Source organism: Anolis carolinensis, chromosome 2 (genome assembly GCF_035594765.1).
Source record: "Anolis carolinensis isolate JA03-04 chromosome 2, rAnoCar3.1.pri, whole genome shotgun sequence".
Lineage (NCBI taxonomy): Eukaryota > Metazoa > Chordata > Lepidosauria > Squamata > Dactyloidae > Anolis > Anolis carolinensis.
In genome coordinates this window covers 128,366,414-128,381,044 of record NC_085842.1, presented here as the reverse complement: position 1 = coordinate 128,381,044, position 14,631 = coordinate 128,366,414, and the positions used below count along the sequence as shown (strand labels likewise).

Below are 14,631 nucleotides of genomic sequence, written 5' to 3'. Positions count from 1 at the left end.
TCAGTTGCTTTGTGAAAAACTACCCTCATTGTTTTTATGCTGTGGATTTAGAAATGATGCTGTGGATGTAGGATAGGGTAGCAAAAGAAAAACATGCTTCAGTAATAATATTCCTTGTGCAGAGAAAGTCCCAGTTCAAAGCATTTCTTGCCTCTACAACCTAATAGGATCTTAAGAGAGTAGGGCCAAAAAGAGCTTCTACCAGCTAGAGCAGATTTCATGCTTGGTCTAATAGCTTCATAGCATGATCAAATACAGGTGAGACTTGTTAGGGACAAACACAGATGAGGCATGTTCTCTAGATCCAATTCAGTTTGATTTTAGGCCCAGCTGTGAGATAGAGATTACTTTGATGCCTTGTTGGATTAATGGGATTAAATATGGGGGCGTGTGTTTTAGTTGGTTCTGTTGAAACTTTTGATGGTTTGCAGTGCCATTGATTGTGTTGATCTGTGTAAGTTTCTTGCCTACAAAAGGATGGGTCTCTGGTTGCATCTACACTGTAGAATAAATGCAGTTTGACCACACTTGAACTGCCACAGCTCAATGCTATGGATTCATGGGAGTTCTAGTTTTACAAAGTTTTAGCCTTCTTTGCCACAGAGTGCTAGTGCCTCACTATAAACGATAAATCCCATGGTCCCATAGCATTGAGCCGTGGCAGTTGAAGTGGTGTCAAGCTGCATTAATTGTAAACCGTTAATGCAGTGTGTTATGGTGTCTCTCATGCTTCTTGGAGGGAGGAGATTAGAGAGTCCCTCCAGAAGACTCCTACTCTACATCAGGTTCGTGGTCTCCTTTGATGTCCAGCCTTGTCCTGCAGGCTATTTAACATATATGTAAAACTTCCAGGGGCCCTTCCACACAGCCCTATATCCCAGAATATCAAGGCAGAAAATCCCACATTATCTGCTTTGAACTGGAATACATGGCAGTGTGCACTCAGATAACCCAACTCAAAGCAGATATTGTGGGATTTTCTGCCTTGATATTCTGGGATATAGGGCTGTGTGGAAGGGTCCTAGGAGATGTTGTTTAATGGCTTGGTATCACTACTATGCTGATGACATCAATGGGTCCTTCCACACAGCCATATAACCCACAATATCAAGGCAGAAAATCCCACAATATCTGCTTTGAACTGGGTTATCTGAGTCTATACTGCCATATATTTCGGTTCAAAGCAGATAATGTGGGATTTTATTCAGATGTGTGAAAGGAGCATAAAATAATCCAATTCAAATCAGATAATGTGGATTTTCTGCTGTGATAACCTGGCTTTTCTGGCAGTGTAGAAGGGGCCTTAGTCTACACTGCCATATAATCCAGTTCAAAGCAGATAATGTGGAGTTATACAACTGCACTGAATGGGTCTTTAACTCCTGGCTTTATCTCAAACCTAGCTGCTCCATTTTCAATAGTAGGCAATGTTAGAAATGGCCCCTCAGAACCTATGATTAATAAAACTCTGGACAATACATGTTTGGTGAAGTAGCAAATTTGAGCAAGATATCTGCAGTCAGCCGCACCTTATAAAACAATTTAGATAAAGGCATACACACAATACCGAGAAGTTCACATTTAAATCCCCCCTTTTCCCCTTAGATCATGGCAGAAGCATTGTCAAGAGCAGGGGTCCCCAAACTTTTTAAGCAGAGGGCCGGTCCACAATCTTTCAGACTGTTGAGGGGCCGAATTATCATTTGAAAAAAAAATACAAATTCCTATGCATACTGCACATGTCTTATTTGTAGTGCAACAACAACAACCAAAGAACAATACAATATTTAAAAATGAAAACAATTTTAACCAACACAAACCTATTAGGATTTCAATGGAAAGTGTGGGCCTGCTACTGGCCAATGAGATAGTCAAGTGAATTAGGATTTTTGTTGTTGTTGTGTGCCTTCAAGTCATGTCAGACTTTGGCCGAGCCTAAATCTAAAATTAATTATTTATTTACTGCATTTATTTACTACATTTATATCCCACCCTTCTCACCCCGAAGGGGACTCAGAGCAGCTGTATGTACATGCAATCTATATATACAAAAAAGTGATGGAATCCTGGCACCGAGCAAAACAACAAAACTAAACACTCCCAACCTCGAAATTTCACAACACAATCCATCATCCACGCCTCAAGGTTGAAACCACAAAATATCACGTCATGAACCTCCACAGAGTCTAAAAAAAACCCAAAACCGGGAGCTATTCAGTGCAATTCCAATGGGCCACAGCAACGTATGGCAGGGCACAGCTAGTACATTATATTATTAGCATAGCACAATATTAGCATTATACATTACTATATTGAACTATACCACTATACTGTAATACTCTATGTAATATATAACATATAATTAATATTATTATATGGTATTATTATTAGTATTATATTGTATAACATTATAATATTTTTATCAATATTATATGTATATACAATATATTATATTATTAAAACTGATATAAAAATATTATATTATAAAACTGAGGGCGGGGGCCAGGTAAATGACCTTGGAGGGCCGTATCCGGCCCCCGGGCCTTAGTTTGGGGACCCCTGGTCAAGAGTCTTTGACCAATCACATTTTCCCTGACACTGGGCCAGCCTACTGCTGTATATGGAGTTCCTTCCTTCAAGTGTCTTTCTGCACATCTTTCTCTTCCCTCTTAATATGATTTTAATTATCTCAGCTTTGGGGCCCCTTCCACACAGCTGAATAAAATCCCCCATTTTCTGCTTTGAACTGGATTATATAGCAGTGTGGACTCAGACAACGCAGTTCAAAGCAGATATTGTGGGATTTTCTGCTTTGATATTTTGGATTATATGGCTGTATGGAAGGGCCCTGAGTAAATAGTCTCAGCAGACCTTGAATCTTCAATTCTTCCAGCATTAGCAGCCTGCTTTTGTACAAATCTAATTTCTTCCTTTGCCTCGCCTCCCTTTAACGTCAATTATAATCCATTATTCCCTTTTCTGTAGGTCTGTGTAACATCTGCTGTCCCCTTATCTCCAATTTGTCAGCTACTACCTATTAAAGACAACCAGACAGGTTAAACACACTTTTAACGGAAACTACTATACACACACACACATGCATACACTAGGTATGTTTCATGCACTAGGAATACATTTGAAGAGAAATAAAGGCAAAAGTGCCAACTCTACATGTTCCTGAATATGTAAGGCCTGTGATGGAATGAAAAATCAAAATGTGTAGTCCACACACTGCCTTGCCAGAGGAAGAAGATATGTGCCAGGCAGGTGAACAATAAAGAACAAGTAGTTTATTCTTCTTGAGCCCAGAACAACATATGTACAATGTGCTCAGTTGTACCAACTCACATAATGTCCTTTTATGAGAGATTTTAAATAGTCTTTCCTTTGTCCATGTGGATAAATTCCTTCCAGCAGCTCATGAAGCAAGAGCACACTTTTCTGGGCCTTTCCACACAGCCCTATATCCCAGAATATCAAGGCAGAAAATCCCACAATATCTGCTTTGAACTGGGTTATTTGTATCCACACTGCCATATATCCCAGTTCAAAGCAGATAATGGCGGGATTTTATTCAGCTGTGTGGAGGGGGCCTCTGCTTCTCTCTTCCAACTGTCTCAGCACCTGCTTAGCTCAAGCCTGAACAAAATTGCAACAGTATCAAAAAATTCCCAGGCTTAACTGCTCTCCAGACATGGCTTAACCAAACAGCTTCATGCATCTTATCTTGCAGTTGACGCTCACATTAACTGATTTCAGTTTGGCACCATATTAATATAACGGCTGCGGCTCAATGCTATAGGATCCTGGGAGTTGTAGTTTGATGAGGCACGAGTACTTTTTGGCAGAGCTAGTGAAAAGACGTTGTCAAACTACAACTCCCATCATTCTGCATTGAGCCATGGCTGTTAAATTGGTGCCAAACTGCATTCATTCCAATCTGCAGGACCGAAACAGCATCTCTGCTGCCCTGTTTCTCCACTGGGTGGCGCAGCACCTTTACTCCACGAACTACGACTCCCAGAAGGCTGTGCGCTCCCGCCTCCCCATCCCCGGTGCGGGCGGGTTTCCCCCCTGGAGCTTCCTTGGCGCGCGGCTCGGAAGATGGACCTGCGCGCCTTCGAGGAGGACAACGCGGTGAGCTGCCTGCTGGACTCCGCGGCGCCCGCCGCCTGCCGGACCCAGCCCTGCTGCCTGGGCATCGATGAAGCCGGAAGGGGGCCCGTGCTCGGTAAGGGGAGGATTGCAGCCCAGGGAGAGGGTGCTTTTGGTCCAGCGAAGAGATACATTCGCCTCTGAAAAGAAAGTGAAGGCAGGCAGCAAGCTTCAGCCAAGTCTTTGGGTGCATCTGCACCGTGGAATTCATGCATTTAACACCACTTCCACTGCCATGGCTTAATGGTATACAATCAAGGGAGTTGGGGTTCTACAAAGTCTTTAGACTTCATTTCCCAAAAGTTCTGGTGCCTCACCAAACTACAACTCCTAGGATTTCATAGCACTGAGCCGTGGCAATTAAAGTGGGGTCAAACTGTGTTGGAGATAGCAACTTTCTCAAGCCTCTTCAATTTAACGTATTGTCTGTTTATAATGTGTCCCGTTTGTTTCCTGAAGTGAGTGTCTTTGGTTTGCAGTTTTCATAGCTCTATGTACTTGAAACAGTGGGAGGGGCTGCAGACCATGTGACTGGTTCAGTGATGGTTTAGAATGCAGTTTAAAAGGATGATCATTGAGGAATGACAGTTAAGGCTTTAATCTGTTTGAGGACAGAAGCCAGTGTTAGAAGTTAGAAGTCAGTTGAGGCTTGAGTCCCTTGGAAGTAGACTGTTATGAAAGAAAGCTGTACAGAGCAATATAGTTTTGAAGAGATTGGTAAATACTATAAGTTAAAGATGCAAACTGCAACTTTTAAAAAAAAGTTTAACTTGACAAGAAAATTACCTGTATATTTAAGTACATGAAATTATGAGTAAAACAAACATGTTATTTTAAAGAAGTCAATTTGAATCTTTCTCTGCTGAGAGCGTGGAATAGAAACAAAATATGTATGTGCCCAATAAACTAAAGGAACACTTCTGAAACTCTGCTACCCATTAGGTTGTGATCCTAACAGGTCATAATCCAATAGCCCAATAAGCCGCATTATCATTACAGTGTGTCTTGCTTGAGACCCAAAAGGAGAGCTTTTGCTTTGTTGTTGTTAGCTGCAACATCATACCTATAAATGTGGAAAGAAGGTTATTTCTGAAGAAACGAATGCAGAAGTTTCCCTGTTGTCCGTCATAGACTCATAGAATTGGAAGAGACCACAAGGACCACCCAGTACAACCCCAGATTTGCAGCATTTGAGGAATAAGGGGCTTTATTGTCTATTGAAAGTTGCTAGGACTGATGGAAGTTACAGTCCAATAATAGTTGAAAGGCCATATCATCCCCACTCTCTCAGTATTGGAGTACAGTAGAATCTCACTTATCCAAGCCTCGCTTATCCAAGTTTCTGGATTATCCAAGCCATTTTTGTAGTCAATATTTTCAATATATCATGATATTTTGGTGCTAAATTCGTAAATACAGTAATTACAACATAACATTACTGCGCATTGAACTACTTTTTCTGTCAAATTTGTTGTATAACATGATGTTTTGGTGCTTAATTTGTAAAATCATAACCTAATTTGATGTTTAATAGGCTTTTCCTTAATCCCTCCTTATTATCCAAGATATTCGCTTATCCAAGCTTCTGCCGGCCCGTTTAGCTTGGATAAGTGAGACTCTACTGTATTTACATTTTTTTCAAATCTTACAATAATCCTGAAAGGTAGACCACTTTTTTTATATTGTAGCTAAAACACTGATGTTGCACTGAGTAACTTATTCTGGCTTCTGTTTTCTTTCCAGGCCCCATGGTTTATGGAATCTGTTACTGCCCTGTGGCCCGGCAGGGAGATCTGGAGGCGATCAAAGTGGCAGGTAAAAAGAGGAGGACTTGCCTGAGCAGAAGTGGAAACTGTAGAATATGAGATGAGATGCAAACCGGAAAAGGAAAGGAAGCGCCCTGTCTGTAGTTTTTCTGGAGAGTTGTTTGCATTAATCTGAATACTCATCTCCTTCAGCTTGTTCCCTTCTTCCCACTTTCTTTTAGATTCAAAGACTCTAACAGAGGCTCAGCGGGAGCAGCTCTTTGAGAAGTTGGATGCAGCCAAGGATTTTGTAGGTTGGGCCCTGCACATTCTCTCACCCAACTTCATCTCAACTAGCATGCAGAGGCGGTGAGCAGCATGGGGGGCATGACCATGTCACTGTTAAGTTGGTTAAAATACCTTAAGTTTTTGGAAATATGACATCATTTCCTTATAGACAAGAGTCTATGAGCAATGTCTCATAAGAGCCACAAGAAAATATAATAATAACAACAACAACAACAACTGCAACAATACCAGATGGCCCTATTTGAATATGCCATTGTTAAGCATATGAGATTTTCATTCATGTCTGCTATGTGTGCAGTGCAGTCTCTGCTGACAATGTCTAGGTGGGAGACTTTCTGTTTTGGATGCCATTAATAGGTTTGAACGTAGAAAGCTGCATTATATTCAAGTCAGGCTGTTGGTCTGTCCAGGAGTAGAGAAGCAGGATAATTCAAATAAGATGCCATGCTACACATTGTTCATAATTATAGATACCTGGTTTTGAAAAAAATATTCAAAAGTTTTATCGTCACTATTAGTGAAATAGAATAAAATGATCTGCTGTGTGATAGCATTTTTTATTATGTAAAAGCTGACTGGCTTTTTGTAACTGGCTAATTTTTTGTTCAACAAATCAAAATCAGTTTTGATCGATTTAAAGATAATGAGTATTTACCAGGAGTAAGTCAATTATGGCTGGCCCGCTATAGTAGTTAGCCAGTATTCCTCTTCTAGACAGATTTTTAAAGGCTAGTTGTACCATAATATTACTAAATGCTCAACTACAAAAATGATACTAAGAAATAGACCTTCTATGCAATACTACAATAGAAAAAAAGCAAATCTATTTTTAAAAGTTTTATTTTTTTATTTTTTTTAAATTTCTAACTCATTACATAGAGTTGAGCATAGATATATTTTTAACTTGTGCAAAAGGAATTTAGAGCACTAAAAAAAGAACTAAAATGTTATATGGTTGTCAGGGTTCAGAGTTTTTGTATTTAATGTTGTACTGTGGTGTAATTTTAGTACAGTGTCAAAACAATTTTTTTTCTTTTTAGTAGTGTTCAAGCTAATACTGAAATCCCTGTCTTGACAAAAATGCGTTTTGGTATTTGTGTATTTTTACAAAAATGCATTTTGTACATGTGAGCTATTTAAACTAGAGATTACATAGTGGTTAGTGAAATCTGCAAAAGGAAAGACTGAAAAATGGAATACAAAATGTTGACGGTACCTCTTCTATCTAGGCCAGTGGTTCTCAACCTGTGTGTCCCCAGATGTTTTGGCCTTCAACTCCCAGAAATCCTAATAGCTGATAAATTGGCTGGGATTTGTGGGAGTTGTAGGCCAAAACACCTGGGGGCCCACAGGTTGAGAACCATTGCTCTAGACCAGGGGTCCCCAAACTAAGGCCCGGGGGCCGGATGCGGCCCTCCAAGGTCATTTACCTGGCCCCCACCCTCAGTTTTATAATATATTTTTATATCAGTTTTAGTAATATAATATATTGTATATACATATAATATTGATAATAATCTTATGTTATACAATATAATACTAATACCATATAATAATATTAATTATATGTTATATATTACATATTATATAATAGTATAGTGGTATAGTTCAATATAGTAATATATAAAGCTAATATTGTGTTATGCTAATAATATAATAAATTGTATGTACATACAGCTGCTCTGAGTCCCCTTCGGGATGAGAAGGGTGGGATATAAATGTAGTAAATAAATGCAGTAAATAAATAATTTTAGACTTAGGCTCGGCCAAGGTCTGACATGACTTGAAGGCACACAACAACAACAACAACAATCCTAATTAACTTGACTATCTCATTGGCCAGTAGCAGACCCACACTTTCCATTGAAATCCTAATAGGTTTATGTTGGTTAAAATTGTTTTCATTTTTAAATATGGTATTGTTCTTTCGTTGTTGTTGTTGTTGTTGTTGTTGCACTACAAATAAGACATGTGCAGTATGCATAGGAATTTGTTTGTATTTTTTTTTCAAATGATAATTCGGCCCCTCCACAGTCTGAAGGATTGTGGACCGGCCCTCTGCTTAAAAAGTTTGGGGACCCCTGCTCTAGACCAATATCATCTGCACTAGAGTGAAGAGTCTTTGGGACTTTTGTTATTTTTATCTTCAACTCCCAGAAGCTTCAGCAAAAACGTGCAAGCACTCCTTGTCTGCATCAGCTGGCAGCATTTCTACCATGTTTCAGTCAAGATCCTTTCCTAGCTCTGACCAGAGATAACGGGGTTGCAGCTGGGACTTCCTGCGTTGAAGCTGTGCTCTTTCTTGCTATATTCCTGTATTGTTTTCTCCTCTGATACCTAGTTGGTTCTAGTAAAAGATCCAGCCATGACACTTTTTTCAACCTGCCTTTCTCTAAGGGTTAGGCCTTAGAACCAACATTATGTCATTGAATCAACATGGCTTCTTTTTTGTTGCAGAGCAAAGTACAATCTGAATGCACTTTCTCATGATACAGCCATTGGGCTCATCCAGCATGCGTTAGACTCTGGAGTGCAGGTTGCAGAGGTGAGCCAGTTCAGCTCGCCACGCTTGTGGGAAATAGCACAAAAGGCTATCCTCTTACATCTGTTGTGGTTCCTCCTTCCTTCAGGTCTTTGTGGACACTGTGGGCCCAGCAGAGAAGTACCAAGAGAAGCTAAAGCAACAATTTCCCGGGCTGGAGGTTACTGTGAAGCCAAAGGCAGATTCTCTCTTTCCTGTTGTCAGTGCAGCCAGCATCTGTGCCAAGGTAAATACCAACCATAAGATCCCTTTATCTTCAATAGCTGCTCTTATGTTTGGAGAGATGGACTATCACGTTGTGAACCTTTAATTACTCCATCATCCAAATCATAGCTGACATCCTTGAGTCCCTCCAGTTTTGTCAGCTCCAGTTCCCAGTAGTCCTTGCCATCCTGACTTGCAAAGAGGACTGGTGAAAGTGGTCACCCATCAGTTTCTGGAGGGCAAAAGGTTATTTATACCTGAAGGTGTTATTTCCATGTGTAAAAGCACAATACCTTCTGATTACCAGACATGTGGAAACCAAGCAAAAAGATACTGCTGCTGCTGTCATTGTCAAAGAGACTGCTATTGCTGTCATTGTCTGCCTCTCTCAAATAACAAGCTGAACACCATGGGCGACAGAGTGTTATGGAACTTTGGTCCAGTGCAAGAAGGCAGTATCTGTGTTCTTCATTTTCTCTTGTGTTCTCTAGGTAGCCAGGGATCGGGTTGTGAAAAACTGGAAATTTGTTGAAGCTCTGGAGAATGTGGACTCAGACTATGGTTCAGGCTATCCCAATGGTACGTTTCAACCTGTTTTTCTGCCTAGCTTGAGAACAACCCACAGCCACAGTTACAGTTCTAGCTTCTTGCATAGAAAACTTAAAAAGACAATTGGACAAACACGTGAAAGATATGGAAAGGTCTTATTCAGGCTTCTAGTCAGACTAACATATGCCTTTCTAGTATATCCCATTCCATCTGTCTTTCTTCCTCCACTGAACACTTTCAGTGTTTACTGAGTTGTTTTTAGGTTATCTCTTTCTCCTCTTAGGGTTTTCTCACCCTGCCCCATCTGGAAAAGGGCTCCCCCTCCAGCGTTTCTGTATACTTTCCTCTTGTGTATGGATGTGGATTTTGGCCACCTGAGACCCCACACTTAGAGTTCTGGCTGTGAATCCTGGGGACTCTGGCCACAGTGTAGTCAGAATGTACCAGTTTGGGGAATGCTGGCATTAGAAGATCAGTTTAAGCAGAAGCAGAATTCTAGAGGTAACATACCACTGAAAATATCAGCTGCTGGGGAACAATAGCTGACATAGGCTTCCCCCCAAAGGATATCCCCAACTGTAAGAGCCAGATCAGTTCTTATTCCATAGATGCAATGGGTTCACTCCTAGGCCTGAATTTCCTGCTTCTGCAAGTCACTTGTAAAGTTGACATATCAGATATTGAAGAAATTGTGAATACAGGAGCCGACACAAATAGAACTTAGAGGCATTTACCATGACATCTTTTCTTGCAGAGTTATTAGAGTAACATTGGAATTCAAGCTGTGATTCCATCTTAGAAGTAGGGACAACTGCAAAAACTAATCTTAAGGGGTTTTTTTGCCATCTGTCATTCCCTCCCGATTGCTTCTCCAGACCCCAAGACTAAAGAGTGGCTCACACAATGTTTGGACCCTGTATTTGGCTTCCCCCAGTTTGTGCGATTCAGTTGGAGTACAGCCCAGGTCATCCTGGAGAACAAAGCTGTGGCTGTTCGCTGGTGAGTGGAAAGGGAAGAGCTGCCAGATCATGGGACGGTGGAGATAGCTTGAAGTGAGAAATCAAGGGGATTCAGAACTGACAAGGAAGCAGCTGCTTGAAACCATAATCAGCCAGGGTTGCCTTTGGGAGTTGTGGATGCACAGAAGGGAACAGACTTTATTAAGCAGCAGTTGTAGGGCATGGAAAACACAGCACAATACTCTTGACAGTGAGTACATTGGCAGCAGAAATGGCCACTGGCCAGGATGGCTCAGATACTCTGAGAGTTTTCAACCAAAATAATGACTTTTCTAAAATCTGGAGCCTGGTGAATGGTTATTTGAGGTGCATGGATCTGCCAAGTGTTTGCAGGGCTCTTTTTTTCATTTTTGTATCAGCCCTTAGCTAGGAGATTTGTTTATCCCCAAATTCTCGCTTTGAGGCTACTTTCTTTGTTGACTCCTCCATGCTTAAATTCATTGTTGATGTGGACTGTGCAAGCACTGCAGTGTTCCAGCAGAAAACGTGTCATCAAAGGATGGCTGTGACTCCCCTTGTTGATTCTGGGGATTCAAATAAGCAGCGCTATGCCCCATTCAGTCCCAAAACTGCCAGTGTCCTTGTTGCCTTTCATCTCAAACTGATCTCGGCAGACAGGCGGGATGCCACAGAAGAAGCTTGAGATGTAGCCCATGACCTCTGTCCTACTTAGATGTGACAAGATTTCCTGTACTATCCTGTTAAAAAAAGCAAACCACAGTAGTAAACTTTCCATCTGGGCTGTTGGAATGTAGTGAAGGCCAATGCCTGCAACAATTGGAGAAGAGTGGAGTCCAAGAGCATGAATGTAACTCTGAAAGAGACAAGATGTAGTGCAGGGCAGGGTGGGAGAAATTGCAGAGATTAGAAAAGTAACTTTTTAAATGCCTTTTGAGCCAGCATGGCTAGCAGCCATTTGCAGTCCAAATAAAGGAATTATGGAAAGTTTTTACTTAAGCTGCTCCACCTAAATCTTCATTTCTCCCCATCTTTTTGGCTCTCTTTCTCCAGGGATGATACTGAAGATGACCCATCCCAGAAGAGTGCACAATCCCTGCTGAGCTACTTTGCCCGAAAAGACACCCCCACCAGGCGCACTGCCCACCGCTTCTTTTATGAACGCAAGCTTGAGACAGTGACTAGCCTGTAGGGGGCAGCAACTTTATTCACTTCATGTTGGGATCATCTTTCTTGGATTCTACAGGAAACTTCTGGATTGTCTCTTAATTGGAGGCTGTAAATTCTTTGAGCTAGAACTACGCAGGGGACCTGTGTGTGATGGCATCAAAAGACAGAGAAATGGACTGGTCAAGTTTTTCTCTTTCTGGAGACCTTTGTGTTTGTTTTTTACTTATTTTTAGTAAAAATTTAAAAACACCAACAACGGAGAGTTGTGTAAATTAGCTGCTAATATTGCTGGTGCATAATAAATGTCATCCAAATGGGACTGAGGCACGGGAAGGCCATGCATATCTATAAGTTGGTGTGAACAAAGCGAGAAGGTGCATTCCTAGGCCATAGTTGACATGCACATTCTGTGCAACTGGAAATGGCTGAGGTCTGAAAACAAACCCTTGATGGGGCAAAACAAGGTATGCTTGTGGAGGGAGGCCACAACTCATCATTTTAAGAGAATCACATGCCCTGGAGGTTTTTTTTTTTTTACAAATGGTGATTCTGTTTATTGATAAAAAGGTTAAATATTCAAAGGTCATAAAAATTGATGGTAGGACGTATATATGCCATGAGTGAAGGATTACATTTTTATTCAAATGAAATATCTTAAGTAGGGAGCAGAGCTGTGCAGAGCAATTCTAAAGTGTGTATGTTTCTTCATATCGCCTGTTGACTTACGGTGATACATGAATTTCATAGAGTTTTCTTGGATAAGGAAGACACAGGTGGTTTTGCCTGTTCCTTCCTCTGAAATCTAGCCCAGAGCACCTGGGATTTGTGGGCAATCAGAATTGGTCCTGTTGATCTTCCAATATCAGACAGGATTTGATGCCTTTAGTGAATTTAGGTCCTCTGGAAATACAAATTTACCTTTCTTTATTCTTCTTTTTTGCCTGATGAAAAAAGTTTTCTATTTACCCCAGTGTGGTTAGGATATTCAAGCACAACATGGAACCTCTGTTGTATTCCTGCCTTGGAAATAGTCATGACCTGAATGCGTGTGTTTTTGAGGCTGCCAGGGAAAGTGCCGATTTATTTATTTCGTGTCAAAAGCATTGCATAACAAATACATTTTAAAATGATGGAAAAAAAAGGAAATCACAAGCAACTAAATAGTTTTAGACCAAAAACGGGCAACAGCAACCACATTGTCCGTAGCTTTAAACAACTCCTCCTCCGTGCATGAGGCAGGACATTGTGGGCAAGCATACATATGCGGAGTTGTTTGTTCTGCTCCACAGTCACACAAGGTGGAGGATTCCTCCAGGTAGTGCCACCTTGCCAAGTTGTCTTTAGATCTGCCCACTCCACTTCTGAGTCTGTTCAGGGACTTCCAAGTTGCCCATTCTTGGTTTGCCCCTGGGGGAAGACCCTCATGGGGGGGCCATCCAGTTAGAATTGCCAGGTTTAGCTGCCCAGAGGGACACCCTTACTGTTGCTGGAGGAACATCAAGAGGAGTGGTGGTTCTCATGAAGCCCTTCCTAGATTTGAGTCTGGTTCAGGAGGAGGCTGATAGCCATCACAGTGTTCAACCTTATTTCTCTCACCGTTAGCAGCAACTTCCCGTCGCAAGTCAGGAGGGGCAATGCCAGCTAACTTGTAGAGTTTATCAACAGGTGTAGATTTAAGGCATCCTGTGATTATTCTGCATGTTTCGTTTAGTGCTATGTCCACCTGCTTCGCATGGGCAGACTTTTTGCCAGACAGGACAGGCATACTCAGCAGTTGAGAAAGACAAGGCCAGGGCTGATGTTCTTATTACTTGTGGGTCTGCACCCCATGAGCTGCCAGTCAGTTTCCGCAGGAAAGTGCCGATAACAAAACCTCTTCAATTAAGAACGGTTTATTGTTTCCATGCTACCGTTAATCTCTGCCAAGTGTTCTATCTTGAACTGTATCCATTCTGGTGCTTCCAAATGAAAAGAAGAAAAATCACCTAACATCTTTAGTATATGTTCTGATGCTGTAAAATACCAGTCCAGTGCACTGGCCATAAGGGTGAATTGGAAAGTACTGTTAACTTCTTGTTTTAGACAGACAATCTGTTAGTTAGCTTCTGAGCATCAGTTTGTGGGTGGTGAAGTGTACCTAGTTTCTTGGGTTATTTAGGAATTTCTGAGATAAAAGTAAAACTGATTGAATAATCCGAAGCAATGCATAAATCCTGAGAGCTGGTTACTGCTTCTATAATAATAATAAATAACTTCTATGTGGAAGTTAGGTTAAATTGACTGGTGGGGACTCTCCTCACTTCTACTTTTCAGATGACTTTTACTTTCAGCAAATTATATCTCTGGCCTAGTGATCTCTTCCTTTTACAAGTTCCATCTCATCCCTTCTAATTTCCTGGGGTTTGGGTCTACTGTTTTACACTCAGTCCACCTCCTGTTTCTCTCCTCATTGTTTGACAGGACCTCCCCCAGCCCATCTCTTTCAAACTACTTTTGTTTTCCTTTAAAATAGAGTTGGGCAGAGTGCAGTGTTCCAAATGCTGTTTGACTCCCAGCATTCTTTGTTGCCATTTTTGCCAATTAAAGTGGGTAGGAGTTGCATTCCAGCACTATCTGGAGAAGAGCACACGGCCCAAGGCTGCTTTCAGACCTTCAGCATCTGCTTCCTTATCAGTGCTTCTCTTGAATCAGCTAAACACGACTCTTTTGTTTGTTCTCTGCCCACTCCTCGCTTTTCTGTCTGTTTAACTGCCTGTCTCTTTGCACAGACCCATTCCATGTCCCTCCTCTTTAAGCAGAAGCCTTGTCAGGCCATACTACTATTTAGCAGCGTTAGAAAGTGATCTACTTGTTCAGCAGCTACAACAGGGCTGGGTGCATTTATAATGCAGACATGAACAAGAGCAGGCTAGGATGGATAATGAGGAATGAAACAAAACAGTGGCTAAGGAGATGATTTGGAGAAAACAAGGAGGGAGAT

The 14,631-nt window shown here is 41.3% G+C and overlaps 1 protein-coding gene across 1 annotated transcript; it reads left to right on the top strand.

The window, feature by feature from the left end:
* The first annotated feature begins 3,947 nt into the window (after nt 1-3,947).
* On the top strand, nt 3,948-11,907 carry rnaseh2a (ribonuclease H2 subunit A). The gene is made up of 8 exons (XM_003225201.4): nt 3,948-4,231; nt 5,899-5,970; nt 6,143-6,269; nt 8,667-8,754; nt 8,840-8,977; nt 9,447-9,534; nt 10,380-10,503; nt 11,535-11,907. Exons 1-8 carry the CDS (start codon nt 4,105-4,107, stop codon nt 11,671-11,673), a joined length of 903 nt encoding a protein of 300 aa, XP_003225249.2. The 5' UTR covers nt 3,948-4,104; the 3' UTR covers nt 11,674-11,907.
* Nucleotides 11,908-14,631: the final 2,724 nt, after the last annotated feature.

What these genes read in the sequence shown, in the direction of transcription:
- rnaseh2a (XM_003225201.4), top strand. Translation starts at nt 4,105, where the DNA reads ATGGACCTGCGCGCCTTCGAGGAGGACAACGCGGTGAGCTGCCTGCTG. An exon ending in TCAACTAGCATGCAGAGGCG is followed by an intron (nt 6,270 to 8,666) that starts GTGAGCAGCATG and finishes TTTTTGTTGCAG; the next exon opens with AGCAAAGTACAATCTGAATG. An exon ending in CTGGAGTGCAGGTTGCAGAG is followed by an intron (nt 8,755 to 8,839) that starts GTGAGCCAGTTC and finishes TCCTTCCTTCAG; the next exon opens with GTCTTTGTGGACACTGTGGG.